The sequence below is a fragment of the Mustela putorius genome, unplaced genomic scaffold (genome assembly GCF_011764305.1).
Source record: "Mustela putorius furo isolate JIRA1106 unplaced genomic scaffold, ASM1176430v1.1 tig00003836_pilon_pilon_pilon, whole genome shotgun sequence".
NCBI classification, from domain to species: domain Eukaryota; kingdom Metazoa; phylum Chordata; class Mammalia; order Carnivora; family Mustelidae; genus Mustela; species Mustela putorius.
In genome coordinates, this window is record NW_025421989.1 from 33424326 (window position 1) to 33442641 (window position 18316).

Here is an 18316-nt window from a genome sequence, read left to right on the forward strand (position 1 = left end):
TGCTACAAACTTTCTATACATTTCATGTGGATTTTTGTAGACACCGTGTCTTTGCTGGGCTGCAAAGAATGAATCCGATGCCAGAAAAGCTGCATCAAATTCAAAGATGGAAGAACTCCAGAGACCTTCTAGGAGTGGGAATGATTTACTCTCACTCTGACAGATTTGCTATTAAATCTCAGATAGTTATATAATGGTGGTGGTTGTGATGGGGCCCTTTGTCCCCGCCTCCCTCTTTTAGAGGTTCCTGATTCCAGGCCTCTTACCTTCTCTCTTACTGGAGACATAATGTCCAGTTGCTAAGGTAGTTCCTCTGAAATGATCTGCAAACCCTCTCTGTCACCCAGCACTTAGGGTGAATTCTGCTGATGGGATTTGCCCTGGGACCCACTGGCCTAGAGTTTCCCCTCCCCAGGCTTCCCAAGCCCCAGCAGAGCACATTTCCTGAGAGACCTCACTGAGAGGGGCCCAAGAGGAGGCAGCCTGCTGGCTGGCTGAATTAGCCAGGGGCAGTTCCCCAGAGACAGAGAGGCGTGCCCAAACTGGCACACCCATTTTCCTGTGGATGCCTGGGCCCTGGCAGCAAGCTACACTATATTAGGGTAGAAGCTGGGAGAAAGGAGAGCAGAGGGATTTCAGATGGAAAAAGAGAAGAGGCCCCTTGGCTGAGAAAGGCTCCAGCAGACTTACAGGCAGCTCAGAGATGCCTGGGACTTCAGCGTGAAAGGCTGTCTCCAGCTTCTCAACTTCTCTCTTGCTCCCTGTCCAGTACTGACCTCCCCTTCCCCTCTTGGTTCACGGTAACCCAACTCCTAAACAGCAGTGGGCAGCATGGGAATGGCACTTGCCTGGGGCAGAGGATGAAGTCTCCTTTCTACTTTGCCTGGAATCCGTTCCCACCAAACAGCTCAAAACCCAGTTGCTGTATATATCACTTTACACACTTGTTTGAGTCATTCATTCATTTAGGGCTGTGCGGAGTATTTCCAGCAGCCTTCTCTACCTCTTCGTACCCCACTACCTGGGAACCCTCCACCGCCACCCAGAACTTGGTAGGTTCATTCCTTGGACCCCCGATTTAAACTGCCCATAGTGTTGAGCGCAAAGTCAAATGTCTGCACGCCCTCAAGTCCACACCACCCACCTTCCCATTAGCACTAAATTAAACTGCACCCCCGGATTTCTTTTCCATTGCTGGGGGATAGGGGTGCATCCATGTTGTCCTGCTCTCCTGAAGCCCCTGCTGACCAAAGACTCCCAGATGAGGGAGTCAGCTGAAGCTTTTTTAAAGGGCAAATCTAGAGATTTTGTGAACACCAAATCGGAAGATTTTGTCAACACCAAGAGAGCCCCGAATAACTACCTGGGGCCCCTTAGATGCTAGAGACCACGCCCCCGAGCAACAAGAAGCCACACCCCCTGCCTCGCCGAGCCGCGGGCCTGTAGTCCCGGTTCCTTGGGGCTAACCGAGCGCCTGCCACAAGTGACCACTCTCTGCCGGCACCTCTCTCCCAGAGGCGCAGACTTTCTCGGAATCCCCAGCAGGGGGGGGGGGGGTTGGGGGATGCGGGAGAGGCCCCAGCCTGTGCCGTCCCAGGGAGCTGCTCGCCCGCGGCGCTTGCCCTGCAGCCCCCAGGGGTGGCCCGGCCCCTCCAAGGGGAGCGGGTAGGGGCTTCTTCCAGGACAAGCTGCGGGCCCGCCCCCCGCCCCCCGGGCCTCGGCGGTGCGCCGAGGTGTCGGCGGGACACCGTGTCAGGCACAACTCCAGGTGGGGAGAAACTAGCCCGCCGCCAAACTTCCCTTCGTGGTCTCGGGCGCTAACCTGGGTCCGCTCAGGCACCCGGCAGCGCAGACCACAGGGTCCGCGGCTCGTGGCGCCCGGCGTGGGGCCGACAGCCGGCTCTCCCCCCCCGGTGCCCAGACGCGAGCCCGCTACGCGCCGTCCCCTCCCTGGGGCCGCCAAAGCCAAGTCCCGGGCAGACAAAGGGCTCCCGGCCGGGGACACTGCCCCGCCTCCGGTCCTACCTGGGAAGGCGCGGCTCGGTGGGACCCGCAGCAGCAGCAGCAGCAGCAGGGCGGCCCGGAGTGCGGGGCTCCCCATGGCGCGCACAGCGCTCGCTCGGCTGGGCTCGGCTCCGGCTCGGCTGCGCCGCGCGCCTTCAGGGGGCGGAGGAGACAGACCGGGCCGAGGGGCTGCGCAGCGAGCGGGTGAAGCCCAGCTGGAAAACTCCTCCCTCTCGCCCTCCCTCCGGCTCGCCTGGGGCCTGCCCTCCTTCCGCCGCCTCCCCCGGACGCTGGCGCGGTCTGGGGCTCCGACCTAGCCCCTCCTTTGCTGCCAGCCCTTCTTCTGGAAGCGGGGCTGGCCCCCCAGGGCCGGAGAGCTCCAGGAACGTGCCCTAGCACGTCGGATGACCCCAAACACTTTCCTGCTCTCTGATTCCGCGCACCCCGACTACACACACGGGTGCCCAACCTTCTCCCAGATCCCGGACCCCCCACGCTGTCATCTGTGCTGAGAGCCGCGTGAGCCATTCTGTGTGAAGGGACAACCGGTCGGGTCCACAATAGCCCCTGCGGCCTGGCTATTAACGGCCGCGTTCACCGACCTGACCCTCACGACCCCGTCTCAGGTTCGGTACTATTATGCCCATTTTACCCAAGAAGACACCGGTGCTTGGAAACTTGCCCAGTTCACCGTTATGGGCACAGAGGGGATTTGAAGTTAGGTGTGCGGCTCTGAGGACACCAACGTCCATACTACAGCTTTTTTGTTTCTCTCTTGTAAGGGAATGAATCAAGGGCTGGAAGGGGAGCCTGCTGAACTGCGGTTTGGAATGGGGTTTGGAATGGGGCTTGAGGTTCTCTTTCCAGGTCGGCTGATGGACAGGCACAAGGCACAGAAAATTCCCCATGTCTCACCCCAAGTCTTGGGAATGCAGCTGTTGCAGTTTTCTGCAGCCCCGTTTCACCATTTCCTGGGTTGTTCTCCACCACCTCCAAGGACATCAGGACAAGCCCAAAGCCTCCAACCTGTGGCCTGCCATCAGGATAGGGTTTCTAGGCTGCCTGCAGGAGGGATCTGGTTTCTTCTTTGAGTCTTTCCCAAAAGTTTTTGTTTTGTTTTTGTTGTGTTGTGAACCCACAAGTTAGCACCTGGCTTGTTTCCTGCCCCAAGGGGGTCTTAGCTAAGGCAAATTGCAATCAGGGCTGCTGCATCAGGTTGTGCACTGTGCAAAGGTGCCTGGAGGAAGAGGGATGTCGGAGCGGAAATCCAGCCACCTCTGGGTCAAGGAGCCCTGCACCTAGGCAAGGTCACATACATTGAGGAGGGGCAACTTTCTCCTTGGTCACTAGTCTCATCCACTAGCTAGGCTAAAAGCCCTGGGAACATCCATCCAGAAGGGTTTCAAATTCTTTTATCCCAGTTCTCACAAAAGCCCCTGACTTGAGCTTCCATCTTAGTGGGGGTAGGTGCTTTTCTCCATCTCCAATGAGATTCTCCACAGCTGCTCCCTGCTCAGGAAGCCAACAACCCTTCAATAACACCCTGAGTCACAAGAAAATGAGGGAGAGCCACCTCACCTGTGGACTCTGTCAGACCAGACTCACCTGGGCCTCCGAGTGGTTCTCAACCCTGGCCAACCACAAAGGGCCAGGGGGAGGGGTGGGCACTTCATGAAAACATCACATCAGGGCTGGACCCCAGACCAATGAAACTAGAATCTTTAGGGAGGTGGCCTGGAGTTTGGCCAGATGCATATTTTTCTTCCCCCAAGTTCAGTGGGGCAGGTTTTTAAAATGGGCTAAATTCTGGACCAGCATTTCTCAACCTAGGCACCACTGACATTTGGGGCCTGACACCATTTTGCTGGGGAGAGTGGCTGCCTGTGCACCAGATGCCAGGGAAACACCTCCTCTTCCAAGTCATGACAATGAAAAACTGCCAGACGTCACGTGTGCCCCAGGGGAAAGTTTGCCCCCAGGGGAGAACAACTGTTCCGGGCTCATGAACAGAGGTGAATATGCACCCCAAATTCCAGGTCCAGGTTAGCCTGCCCGGTGGCCTTCCTTCACCACACCACTTCTGAAGCGAGCTCTCCTCACAGAAACCAGCCTAAGTTCTATTACAGGGCTGAGAAGGAACCCCTGGCTCTCTCCTAGCACCGGAGTCTGGCTGAATTACAGCAAACACCACTCTGTGTTGAAGAGTTTTCCTCTCTGCGTGTATAAGGCTAAGCAAAATGAGCTGTCAGAGAAAAACAAATACCATATGATTTTACTCACATGTGGAATTTAAGAAACAAAACAAATGAACAAAGGAAAAAAAAAAAGAGACAAACCAAAAAACAGACTCTGAACTATAGAGAACAAACAGATGGTCACCAGAGGGGACAAGGGTAGGGGGACAGGAGAAATAGGTGACAGGGACCCAAGAGCACACTTGCCATGATGAGCACTAATGTAGAAAAGTGTTGAATCACTATATCGTACACCTGAAACTAATACAACACTGTATGTTAAGTATGCTGAAATTAAAATTAATAAAAGATTATACCAAGTTTTATGGTAAAAAAAATTTTTCTCTTTGCTGCCCTAAAGCAAACTCCAATCAGATTTTATTATTCTTACTATTACTACTATTATTATTTTTTAAAGAAGGCTCCACACCCAATGTGGGGCTTGAACCCATGAACCGGAGATCAAGATTTGCACGCTCTACTGACTAAGCCAGGCACCCCAACACTGCTACTATTATTCCAGGTTTCTCTCTCTCTGATAGATGAGATGGGGGCAGAGGAAGGGAAGGGAAAGAGGTTATCAGTTCCTCCCACAATATCTTGCTAGACAATAGGACAGTTTTGTAGAATAAATCTGGCAAACCAGAACCCAGAAGATGGGGTACTGAGTCCATGGAAACAGGAAGAGAAGTCACTCAAGGGGTGCCACAGAGCTCTGATCTCATTCCTGTCCCACTGGACATAACAATTGAGGAACTGAAAAAAAGGACACGGTTGGTGTAAGACACCAAGACAGGCAGCCAAGAAGCAGGTTCCAAACATCTGTATGGGCAGGAATGCTGTATAGACGCTGAACGGCAAAGAAGGATCAGTACGACATGCTGCATTAGACCTCAAAAACCAAGCACACAGATACAGAGGAGGTGAAAATGGCTTCAAGGGAAAACCCGTGAGAGCACAATCTAGCTGCTTCCAAAGGAAGAAAGAAAGATTTCCCGGGCCCCTCAGGGCCATGCTGACAGCACCTCTTCTGTCCACCGAAGCATTCCTGAAGGCTGGGCAAAGTGCCAGAGGAGAGGAGAAGAGAACACAGACATCAAAGCCTGGTGGGGGGTGTGGAGGTGTCTTTCCACTCTGTGCAGTGGCGAGGAGCTTGGCTTAACCACCACATTCTCCTGAGTCAACGCAGGATGACCCACAGCGGAGAAAGAAGAGGATTCCAGAACTCACCCCCACTTTCTGCCTTGCGTTTGTCAGCTGAGACCAGTGAAGGAGAACCTGCCGGCCACCTCCCTCCCTACTGAAGGACAGATTCCCTGTGGACGGACGTCACTCAAGGTCCTTCCCTGCCTGTGCTCCTGCCATTTCCCCCACTCCTCCTTGTCCTCCTAGGCTTTCCAACCAGTTCTTCTCTTCTCTTTCCACCTCTTTTCCAAGTAAAGGGCCTGCAGTTTGAGGGGAAAGCTGGTGGCCCACTGCACCTCAGGAAATGGACTGACATTTCCCAACGTCGAGGAGCCACTCTGAAGTGAAGCAGCCTGCGTCGATGCTTCCCAGACCATCTGTAGTAAAGGACCATTATTTTAAGATGTCCAATCCAAAAACTAAAACAATAACAAAATAAAATAAAACAAAATGTCCAGGGGCACCTAGATGGCTCAGTTGGTTAAGTGTCTGTCTTTAGCTCAGGTGATGGTCCCAGGGTCCTGGGATCTAGTCCCGCATCAGGCCCCCTGCTCAGTGGGGAGCCTGCTTCTCCCTCTCCCTCTGCCCCCTCCCATAAGCTCTGCGCACTCTTTCTCTCAAATAAGTGGATAAAAAAATCTTTAAAAAGATTTCAAGGGGCACCTGGGTGGCTCAGTGGGTTAAAGCCTCTGCCTTCGGCTCAGGTCATGATCTCAGGGTCATGGGATCGAGCCCCGAATTGGGTTCTCTGCTCAGCAGGGAGACTGCTTCCCTTCCTCTCTCTCTCTGCCTGCCTACTACTCTGCCTACTTGTGATCTCTGTCTGTCAAATAAATAAATAAAATCTTTTAAAAATTTTTCGAATCCATCATCGATCAATGCTTTTGTAAAAATCACTAAACAGGGCTCACTAGAAAAACAAAATGGAAAAAAAAAAAAAAAGCCAGAGAGCAGCATGGCTCTGGGAAGCACACTTCGAGTAGCACAGGGACAGTGGATTTAGCTTTTATGCTCCTGTACGAACTACAGACTACAGTAGACACTCTAGGTTTGTGGGAACTCGAGACAAGGACAAGGAGATTTGATCTCAATCTCTTGAAAATCCTGCTAAAGGAATGCCAGAAAGATAAGGCGCGTTGGGCTTTTACTGACCACTAACTATTAAATATCTGGAGGGGAGAGGGTTAAAGTAAGAATGTTCCAGATCAAGATCAAAAAGCAAAGGCCCGTCCAAGAATAGTATCTGTTTACAATACCTTGGCTTCAAGAGATTTCTTCTCTTTCTAAGATAAATATTCAGAACGAAACAACGCAGGCTCTAGAGTATGAAAAATGTCTGCAGCATAAGGGAAATGGAATATGTCTGTTCGAAAGATTCAAAGGAAATCATTTCTTTTATAAAAATAATAAGCTACCAAGAAAGGGAAAAGCAACTTTAGAATATATTTATTTGGCGTATTCAGTAACAGATTCGAGGGAAATGCTTTTAGAAAGTAGAAACGGAGGTCATACTGCGAATTGAGAAATAAAAGAACGCAGAGATTTACAAAGATAATTAACGGCTTTTGGGTTCACTTGCCACATGCTAGGAAGTGATCATTCCTGCCCTGAGAACCAGAAAAAGCTGGCCAAGTGGAAAAATCAGTCCCTTTTCTCGGACCCAACGAAGCACTGGATTTTCAGGGCAAATCGTCACCTTTTGCTATGCAGAAAGACCGGCATAGCCATACAGTGCTGGCGGAGATGGGCTTACCTGGAGCAGGAGACACTCGGGAGCCATAAATTGGTAGGAACACATAAATGGCAATTTAGAAAAATTGCTGTAAGCTTGAGTGCGGCCTGTCAGGAGCGTGAGAAACTCCTGGGGCTGAGGCACAGCACAGACTCCCATGGTGCTATGGCCTTTACCTCCACGAAGCCTACCAGGTTTTCATGATGAAGATCCAAGACAGACCCCGCCTGCTCTGGCACGCGGACCAGGAGAGCAATCCTTCTGAAATAGGCCCAGAGACTTCTCCACACAAATGGGCCCCTCCCCGAGGGGAGGGACTTCACTTCCGGGAAGGGAATTCCCAGAAGAACCTCATTTGGGGAACTGCTTCCGTGGTCTGGAGTTGGGGGTGGGGGTTCTGCCAGCCACGGCCACTCCAAATCTGGGTCATAGGTGTGGGTACAGGAATCAGACCGGGTCAGGAGTAGAACTTTATCCCCAGCCTCCGTGATTAGAGGGGCAAGCACAGGTCCAGGCAGGCCAACCAAGCTTGCGCAAAAAAATGTTCAAACAAAGCCGGATGGAAAGAATCCATCTTTGGTTAGGCACCATATGAACTGGACCTAGGAAATGCTAGCTCTGAGTCGGGCTCCGAAAGCCGAAAGACCCCACTATGCAGGACACCCTGCCACTGGGGCCATAGGCCCCGGGACATATAGCAATACTCAAGGTGGCAGCGGCAGATGAGGAAGCATCTTGAAGTCTCTGGCAACCTCCTCTGGGTGAAGCAAAACCTGACCCTTAAAATTCTGTAGTAAGTCTCTACAGCCTCTTCGGGATTCTCACTCTGCTTTCTAGAAACTTTGGTCTGCTACTGGCATTACTGGAGACTGAAGGCTTGACCACAGATCACCAAGTTCCCATGGAATCTGAGCTGCCTGTCGCGAATGGAGTGTTGTCCAGCTGGCCAAGCCATGCAGTTGGGTGTGCAGAGCAGCACTCCCTCACCAAACAGAAGGCACATGAGATGCATCAGGTAGAGGCCCAAAGTTCCATGGCTCCTACTTGCACTACATGACCTTCTCTCTTCCGGTCTCCATCTTGGGCCTGATGGAACATTCCCTAGGACTGGGTGACTGAGGAAGAAAAGCCTCAGAGAGTGGTGCCTCAGGGCCACCTGAGATGGCAGAGCAGCGCGTCACGCACCGCAGCCCTACTCTCTGACAGCTTTGAGAGGCCGCGTGGAGGGGAGCCCTAGAAGGCAGGACTTTGACTAGTTTACCTGATTGTGTGGATAGACAGTCACAAGGGATATGGATTTTCCTCCCCTGGCCACAGGTTTCTGCCCAGATCACCAGCCCACAGCCCCACAGAATCCCTTCTGTGCCATCCTGGTATTTCGCAGGTATAGCCTCCCGTCGGGGTACTGCCTTCACGGCGAAGGGAGTGAGGCCATGGGCGTGTGTGCATGGACTTCACTGGTCTTACCATGTCCCCATGAGCCTGTAGCAGCTTGCTAGAGGGACAGCACCCTTTCGAAGACACCAGCTAAGTGCGCTGCAGGGTTGGCTGAAGTCCTTCTGGATGTGTACATGCTTCGAGTCGGCCTCCAGTCTACCATGCTGTGACTCCCATTACCAATACTCACCATCCGTGAGTCCAGGGGTGAAAACAGGAAGGCCACTACTCCGCGCTACCTCTGGTGATCCATTAGCAACACGTTACTTCTCATCCTTGTGATGGTGCGTAGGCTCTGCGGGTCTCGAGGTCTCAGTTCCAGAGAGAGGAATGCTCCCACCAGGGGGTCCAACCATGACCCCACTCAAGAAGAAGTAGAGACCGCTGCCTGGGCACTCTGGGTGCCTTGTGCCACTGAATGAAGAGCAGAGAAGGGGCCGACTACCTGGCTCGGTGATCGATCCTGACCGCCAGGGAGAAGCCGGGTTGCTACGACTACACAGTGGGCATGAGGAGAACATCTAGAAAGCAGGGAATCCTCCAGGTGCTTTGGCTATGCCCGTGTCCTATGATTAAAGCCCACAGAGAACTACAACAACCCAGTGCAGGCCGGGCTGCTAGTATCCCAGAACCTTCTCGAATGAAAGCTTGTGTCACTCCATCCACCAAGCAAAGAGCCACGACCAGCCACTGAGGTAACTGCTGACAGCAAAAAGAATACGCAAGGCTAGCAGGTAGGAAGAAGACAGCTGTGAAGGTCAGCGAGGACCCTGTGACCATGGCAGAGACAAGGACCATAAGAGTGATGAATATTTCTCCCTTTCTTGAATATTGATGTCTCTACATACGTTAACTGGATATTTTTGTTTTTTCTTTTCCATCCCCTTCTCATCTCACGTAAGCTGTATTAGTACTAAACTTGAACTCAGGAGCTCAGGATTTAAGTTATACGGTATCAGTGGAAGAATGTGAACCAGTTTGGAGAAGGATCCACATCACCCAAGGACAAAAATGGACAAAAAATGCATTCTCTTCCGGGGGAAAAAGTTACCATTTTTTTTTTTTTTTTAGTTGTATAATGCTACGCAGAAGTAGGACTTCGATACGGTCCTTCTGCAGAGATTAAGTTACCTTGAGGAGATTGTGTACGGACGCTAAGTTGACTGGGGGTGGATTTTATTGGCTTTGTCATGAGTCAACTTGGCCAGGCTGAGCTACAGTTCCCAGAATTCACTCTCTTGTTTGTTTCCAGTTAGGGTCTGTCACAGGGGACATTCTTGGGGAATCTGGAGGCCGGAAGGGGAGCAGTGGCCATTTCATGGTTCCCACCTTGCCGGTTTGCTGACTTGCCTCACTGGCGTGAAGCAGCTGGGCCTGCGAGCGCCCTGCCCCTCCCCCATCCTCCCTCAGACGGAGCCGAGTTCTAGGCCACGTGTTATGTGCTTAGCTCTTGACAGAGAGCACCGCTTCTGCTGGATACCCTCATCACCAAGGTCAGAGGCAACAGGAGCTGACATAGGTCATGGCCCTTCCCTATGGGGTTCCAGCTCAAGCTTGTGGGGTCCAGTCTACCTTGGTCTCCCCACTCTACTTCACAGCTTGCCTTCTCTACCACCTCCTCTGTGAACCTCAAGCTCCAGCATCAGACTCAGAGACAACAGCCATACAGACACTGCTTAGCAAGCGCCTGCGATTGCGGAAGAGCATTTCCTGTACCCCATCCATACCGGTCGTATGCAACACAGCTCCCCTACTGACTCTGCTTCTCTGCCTGGACTCACCCTGCCACAGGTACGGAGCCAGTGCAGAGGGTAAATACGGTGGGTTTTGAGCATGCTAAGCCCGGGGGGAAGGCCCACGTGGAGATGGCTACTGCTAAGACCACCAGAGATTCAGTAGGAGACATGAGGATGTGCTTGCCTGGAGGTGGAAGCTGAAGATACATGCCTCGAGAACACTGGAGATAAAAAAGCAAGAACAGGAAAATGAGGATATACAAGCGGAACAGGGGAAAGGGAAGAAAGCCATAGCAAACATCAGCTCACAGGTCCTGACAGGGGTCATCTGAGTCTCAGAGGGGAAGGCCTTTGTTCTCGCCCTCTTGCTAGATAGGACCTGTGGAAATATACCCAAAGGAACACGACCCAGGACTAGAAGCTGACAGAAAAATGCAAGCAAGTGAGGAAACATCAGTTAGGTCTCCTGGCATCACCTCTTTCCTATATGGCATTGAGCCCCATGACCTCAAAGCCCTCTCCCTGGGTCGGAATGTGGTTTGTGGCATTGCTTTCCCTTCGGAGCAGAGAAGCAGGCGGCCAGCACACTTCTGAGGCTGGAAGATTCGCAGGTAGTAATGAGGAAACAATCGATTTCTGTCCCAGAGGCTATGCACCTGAAAAGGAGAGTTAATGTGTTTTGCATAAAGACCATCCTCGAGGACAGGCTTCCAACCATGATGATACCGATTTCCCAAAGAGGACCCCAGCCCTTGGCCCAGTGGGGTCTGTGCAGGATTCTGTAGAAGTAGTTCGGACCCCTTCACCCTTTATTCTCGCCAAGATTCTCAGGCTGCCAACCTTGACGGGGGTACAACGGACCCCTGGCGGAAGGCTGTAGCACTCCACTGCTTCCCCTCTCTCCTCAATCCCTGAACATCCTGTGGACGCTGGCACCTCCTGGGGCCTCCGTCTTTTAGAATGCTGATTCATCCCAAAGCATCTGCGGAGGTAATGGCCTTGACATATGTTTCCAGTCCAAGAAGGATGCGTTGGAGGAGAGGGAAAGTTTTCATTTTCTCTCTTATAATCAACCCAAAGGTCAGCATAGGACATAGACTGGAAAATTAGTCTTTGAGACTCCAGAAGAGCTGCCAGCCACAAGAAGAGCTGACACACGCCCCTGTCTCTGTATGGACGGGACTGGCTGCCTCTCCCTGTGCTTGTACCCATGCCCTTTCTCCTTGTTTTCCTCAAGACCTCTCGTGGATCCTGAGGGTTTCTGGCTCGTTGTGAGGTCCTCAGGGAAGCCAGAGCACATGCAGAAACCCTGCTGCTTGGCCAGAGCTTTGAGGGCTCCAGCCAAGTAGAAAAGCAAGCCAAGTTTAGAAACAATGAGTTAATAGTCCTTCCTGGGTTGCATCATACTATTAGTGATAACTAATCAAATGCTTCATTTAGTCAAATCCTGTTGGACTTTTTGTTCTGAGCGCTTTTCAAGGATCAGCCTCCCTCTGACCCTGGTGAATAGCCAAAGAAAAGTTGATGCATGGAAAAGTTACAAGATTTGCTCAAAGGCCCACAAGAGTTGAACACGCCCAAGCTAAAAAGAGATTCTGAGCTATCCACATTGGGATTCTACATGAATATTTTTTAGGTGGCTATTTGCAGCTTTCCCACATTGCTTGGGTCCTTCCCTCTCTTTGCTGGAGTGGGTCCAATTTCTGTTGGTTTGGAACATATATGATACAGGTGGGAACTTCTCTCACGTGCCTCATGCTCCTTCTCTTTAAAAGGAGAATGCATCCGTGATGGGTCTCTTGAGCCTCTGATCTGGTACAAGGAAATTGAATGCTTTACACACCTTATTCTCAAATGTGTGCTGTTGCACGATGGTCCTATTATAACATTTTCCTTCAATTCTTTCTCTTTCAAAAAAGTTTTCTAAACTCTGCCTCTGTCAACCTGTGCCAATTGGGGTCCCACATTGTTCCTCCAAATTAACTCCTGCTGTCATTACCACCATGTTGTTTGTCTCAATAGACCTGTTTTAGTCATCTTCGTACACGTCTCAAAGGCATTCAGTACTAATGACTCCTTGCCCGCCCCAGTAACACTACTACTATTCAGCTTTAAGGACACCACACCATCATACTTCCACCAAGTCTGGATGCTCCTTAGCTTCCCATCAACCTCTGGGCAACCACTGAATGTAATGTTCTATGAGAATCTCTATACTCTTTCCCTAAGGGATCTCATCCACACTTAGAACTTTAATTGCCAGCTGAACACCAAGAACTCATAAATCTATACCTTTAGGCTCCTCTATGTGTTCCTGACCCCGCTACATGACTCCTCTTGATTGTTCAAAGACATCTCCAACACTACACGTACTGAACAGAATCGAGACCTCTAACCTGCAAAGCTGCTTGTCTCTAGTATTTTCTGTCTCTGTGACAGGCACCACTATTCATCCTTGACTCCTTCCTTCCACTCCACCCTACCCATAAGTCCTGTTGATTTCCTCCCCATCATGGCACTTGAATCCAGCCACGCTGGTTCATCTTCATGCCATCCACCTGACCTATGCTACATTCCATCACTTCTCAACTGAACTCCCATCAGGGACTTCCTACGAGGTCTCCTGAATCCACTCCTGTCTTTCCTACAACCTCAATACGCTCTCCACTTGCCATAGTCAGAACAAATGGTCAATCAACAGCTTAAACCCTGAAGGACCACTGGTCCATGTAGATGAACAAGCGTTCTACACACAGCATACAAGGCTCTGCTGATCTGGAGTCCGTCTTAATGCTCACCGCCCTTGCCGTCACTCTCAGGACTGAAGTCACGCTGACCTTTCACAGTCTGTGCTCTGCTCCTTTCTATCTCAGGGCCTTTGCACATACTTTTCCTTCTGCTTGCTTTTCCTACTCCTTATTCTAGGTAACATCCCCTTATTCTCAGGTCATATCTTAAGCAGAACTTCAGGGAAGCTTTCCCAGGCTCCCCAGTGGATAAATGGAAGTCTGCTTGTTTTATGTGCTGTGTTTTTATCAAGATGGCTGTGATAATACCACCTCCATCCCTCGTGTTCTTCACAGTGGGACATTGAACACTCCTCCCACCAAGGAAGCTCTATACGCGCTGTCTTTTATCAAGGGTCTGTGGGTCTGTGGCTATGCCAGAAATGAGCAAGCCTAGGTCATATGAAGGGATACAGCATTGTCTGTTTTTCCATTTTATTTATTTATTTATTTTTGGAGATACTCATTCTTAGAAGCCGGCAACTGTGCTGTGCAGAAGCCACATGAAGAGTTCACATACAGGCATACCGTACCCTGACAGCTCAGATGAGACCTCAGCCAACAGCTAGTGCCAACTGCTGGACAGAGGAGTGAGGAAGCCTTCAAAATGACTCTGACCTGTGTTTCACCTGCTCCAGAGGCAAATCCTCCTTGCTCTAAGCCAGTCATGCCAGCCTCCCAGGGACCCATTTAGGGGGATGTGTGTGACACAGCAGGACATTAAGTTGGGAGGGGACACCAAAAGGATTTCTTTACTTCTTCTTATAAATCATGTTCCCCAAGAAGCAGGCGCTGAGATAACAGTGAATGTGCAGGAGGTTCATAAAGGCGTGTACTTAGGGTCCACACCTGTGCAATGAAAGAGGAGGCAACAAGAGGGGGCAGAGGGAGATGTGCAGCTGTGATACGGTCTCAGCGAAGACCTCAGCCAACACAACAAAGACCTGAAGATGGTCCCATAGAGTTGTTCTGAGTTGGGGTGAGGAGGCTGGGCCTTTAAACACGTGTGACAAATAGTTATTGAATATTGGCTACTCCCAGGAAGGGAAGGTGAACTTGGATAAGGCAGTTCTCATCTGCAGAGAGCATTTCCGAAAAGGGCTGCCAGCTGCAGGCTCTGCCGGAAACACTCCCAGCAGCTGGGAGAAGTCCTCGGCTCCTGAAGAGGGTTACAGGCAGCACATCACAGCATCCACTATATTCCTACAAGAATCATACAGACAAGAGAAGTTCCTCTCTTTCTGCTGATGGTATGTATGGATGCGATGCCTGGAATGTCTCAGCCATTTCACGAGAGCCAACATATGAATGAAGAGAACTGCCAGCAAAACAGAACCAGAGCCCCGATCCATGGGGCTCGGGGCCTACTTGTACTTCTGACCTGCTTGATACAGGTGGTAATAAATGTCCTTATCATTGGCATCGGTTGAGCTCTAGGGCTTTCTCTTACCTGCATCTCAACCATCCTAGCCAAGGACAGGTAGCTCAGGCAACAGATGCTAAGACTTGGGAAGCATATAAAGAATGGGGAAGAAGGCATAGGTACAAGAAACATTACAAAGAAAGCATCAGCAAAACCTAAATCCTGGCAGCATATGAGGTAGTAGGGTGGCTTCTTTTTTATAGTAGCCACAATCTTGTTTTTGGAATGGCCAAATAAATTGGATGGGACCAATATTCCATCTGTGATAGATATGTTTTGTGATAGACCAACACCTCTTTCTTTCTAGGAAACTGTATTTCCCTTTTGTCAAAAACCTAGTGGGATGAGAAATCCAAATGGCTCCCTTTCCAGCTATGGACACCCAAGGGGTTTCAGGAGGAAACATCCATCTGATTCTTCCTTATTTCCCCCATGCAGTGTAAGGCAGGCACCATGTCTTGGTTATTTGGACCCCGAATCTAGAACAGGTGACAGAAAAATGACAAAATGGTTGGGTTTTTATTTTTTTAACCCAACAGCAGCACCTTGACTATTCTCATAGTGCCCATTTCCCTGGACACCCCATCCCCATCCAAAGCCACCCTCCTTTGGCATCTTTCCAAATCCTTTTCTTCTTCGTTCCTGTAAATATTGTGCACTCCTGAAACCCTATTCATTTCCCACCAATATCCAGTCTCTCTTACACACTAGTGCCCCAAGCTTTAGCTAGGCACTTGGATTCCCAATTCAGTATGATATTTCCTCCCTTGCCATTTGGTGTGGTCATGAGACTAAGTTTTGTTCCTTAGAGGTAAGTGGAAGTAATGTATGCGACTTCCAACTTGTCTTCCACCAATAAGTTCATGTGCTCCCTTAAGCCTTTCCCTTTAATCTTGGCTGGGAAATGAGAAGTAGGCAGCCATCTCCTATGAAGTAAATGGAAGCCCCACACTGAGGACTGTATAGCCTTTTTCTCGAGCTTGGACTGCACGTTTCAGAACCGTGATCTGGGAGGGAAATAAACACCTTGAATAAGCTACTGAAGAGTTTTCTGTTGCAGCATCTTATGTGCCCTGAGTGATCCAACTTACAGTAAGCTTGTAATTTGTGATCAAACAACCTTCTCTGATATGCCTAGGAAATTAATAATATGTGTTCATAATATGGAAATATTAGTAAGACTCATGCTTTCATGGGGCTTCCCAGCCCACATATTGATGGACATGAAATATTTAAACATTTCTGCAGCCAAGAGACGCTGCTGCAGACACTGGAGTATTTATAGCATAAGACAGGAAGAATCATGGTATTTGTGTTTCCGTAAGACTAAGGAACCATTTTCATCTTGGATCCAACCTAGACATTACTTTTCCTGCCAAAGCTGAACTTGGATAAAATTCTCTCTTTCACCAATGTGGAGCAGAAGCCATAGGAAGAGAAAACTTGAGTTTCCACTGAACACAGAATGGAGCCACAGCACAGAGAATGTGATCTTCTTTCCAGAGTTGTATGGTAAAAGCAATGGGCTTCTTTGCAGAGTATTGGAAGGGATGGACGGTATCTCGGGACTTTAAGTAAACTTTGGGCAATTACTCAATGTAGACATAATTTTCTGTAAACTTTTTGAAAGTTTATGACACAGACATTTATTGACTACCAAATAGCTATGTTCTCCCCTATATTTCCTAGCCTTCTTGCAATTAGGTGGAACCATGGGACTGATTCTGGCTATGAGAAGTGTGATCCATCAATCCTAGGCTTTAGCATTTAAGAGCCACCAAGTATAGTTAAAAATCTTCCCACAAAGAAAATTCCAGGCCCAGCTGACATTATTGCTAAACTATAACTAACATTTAAGGAAGAAATAATACCAATTCCCATAAACGCAGAGAAAATTGAAGAGGAAAAGATACGCCCCAATTCATTCTATGAGGCCAACACTACTCTGACAGTGAAACCAAAGATATCACCAAAAAAAAAGAAAAAAAGAAAAAAAAGAAAAAGAAAAAGAAAAAAAAGAAAAGAAAAAACTATGAAATAATTTCCCTTATAAACATAGATGTAAAATTTCTTTAAAATTTAGCAAATTGAACACTGTATAATATAAAAAGTACAATATATCATGACCAAACGGAATTTATCCTAGGAATAGAAATTAGTTTTAACATTCACAATTCAATGACTGTTTTCACCACATTAAGAGACCATAAAAGAAAAACTATATGATAATCTCAACACAGCAGTAAAAGCATTTGACAAAATTCAACATCCATTCCCAGTTTTAAAAAATTCAGCAAACTGAGACTAGAAGGAAACTTCTTCAAACTAATAAAGAGCATTTACAAAGGAGCTGTAGCTAATATCATACTTGGTGGTACATGACTGAATGTTTTCCCCCTAAGATCATGGTGTCCACTCTTGCCATTTAACTCAATATTCAATATCGCATTCAAAGAGCTAGCCAGTGCAATCAGGCAAGAAAAGGTAATAAAATATTCAGACCAGGAAGAAAAAAGCAAAATTTTGTACTCAAAGATTAAATGATTGTCAACATAGAAAATCAAATGGAATTCATAAAAAGCTATTAGAACTAATAAGTAAGTTCTCTGTACTATATACTAGATAAACAACTGAAATTTTAAATATAGTACCATTTGCCATAGCATTAAAAATATGAAAGATTTGGGGATAAGTCTCACAAAAGCTGTGTAAGGTCTAAATACCAAGACAACAATATTATTGAGAGAGAGAAATTAAAGTTCATGGATCAGAAGCCAAACTGATCTATACATTAAACTCAGTCTAAATCCTAATCTCAGTAGACTTTTAAAATAAAAATTAACAGTCTGATTCTAAAATGAATATGGAAGGCAAAGAAACTAGACAAGCAAAAACAACTTTGAAAAAGAACAAATTTAAAGAACTAACACTCCTTGACTTCAAGATGTTTTAAACATCTACATTAATGAAGATAATGTGGTATTGACATAAAGGTAGACAGACAGATCAATGGAATAGAAAGTCTAGAAATAGGCCTGCACATATAAGGTCAATTGATTTCTGACAGAGGTGCAAAGGCAATGCAGTGGAGAAAGGATAGTCTTCTTGACAAATGGTGCTGGAACAATGAAACATTCATATGTCAATAAAAAAAGAACTTTAACCCATACCTCATACCAAAGACAAACATTAATTCAAAAAGAATTGTAGTCCTGAATGTAAAACATAAAATTACAAAATATCTAGAAGAAAACAGGGGGAAAATCTTTGTGAGCTTGAGGTGGGCAAACATTTCTTAGATATAACACCCAAAGCACAACTCATAAAAAAAGAAAAATGTTGTTAAATAGAATTTCATCAATATTGAAAGCTTTTGCTCTTTAAAAGACAGCATTAGAAAAACCACAGATGGAGAGAAAACATCACATATTCAACATATAAAAGGAGCTCTCAAAACTCAATATTAAGAAAATAAACAATCCCCTGAATTCATAAAAGAGAGTTCATCAAAGTAGATATATGGTTTCAAATTAAAATGAAAATGAGGGGCGCCTGGGTGGGTCAGTTGATTAAGCACCCGACTTTTGCTTTCAGCTCAGGTTGTGATCTTGGGGTTGTGAAATCAAGCCCTGTGTCAGGCCCCACGCCCAGCACAGAGTCTGCTTGGTATTCTCTCTCTCCCTCTGCCTGTCCCCCCCAACCCCCGTCGACTCAAGTACGCTCACTCACTGTACTCAAATAAATAAATGAAATCTTTAAAAAAATTAAACCAAAATGAG

At 48.1% G+C, this 18316-nt stretch overlaps 2 protein-coding genes across 4 annotated transcripts in view; both read right to left on the reverse strand.

Annotated features, from left to right (window-relative positions):
- The window catches only part of SRPX (sushi repeat containing protein X-linked), a 118171-nt gene extending 115928 nt beyond the window's left edge, over positions 1–2243 (reverse strand). For both annotated transcript variants that reach the window (XM_004754891.3, XM_004754890.3), the window contains exon 1: positions 2026–2243. In XM_004754891.3, coding sequence (XP_004754948.1) covers positions 2026–2101 — 76 coding nt within the window. In that variant the 5' untranslated portion in view covers positions 2102–2243. The remainder of the gene's footprint in view (positions 1–2025) is intronic.
- Positions 2244–6852: 4609 nt separating this feature from the next.
- The window catches only part of RPGR (retinitis pigmentosa GTPase regulator), an 84076-nt gene continuing 72612 nt past the window's right edge, over positions 6853–18316 (reverse strand). The window contains exon 17 of one of the 2 annotated variants that reach the window (XM_045089451.1): positions 6853–10984. In XM_045089451.1, coding sequence (XP_044945386.1) covers positions 10697–10984 — 288 coding nt within the window. In that variant the 3' untranslated portion in view covers positions 6853–10696. Of the gene's footprint in view, positions 10985–14862; positions 15017–18316 lie in introns of those variants that run through there. The other variant, XM_045089456.1, reaches the window with a different exon arrangement.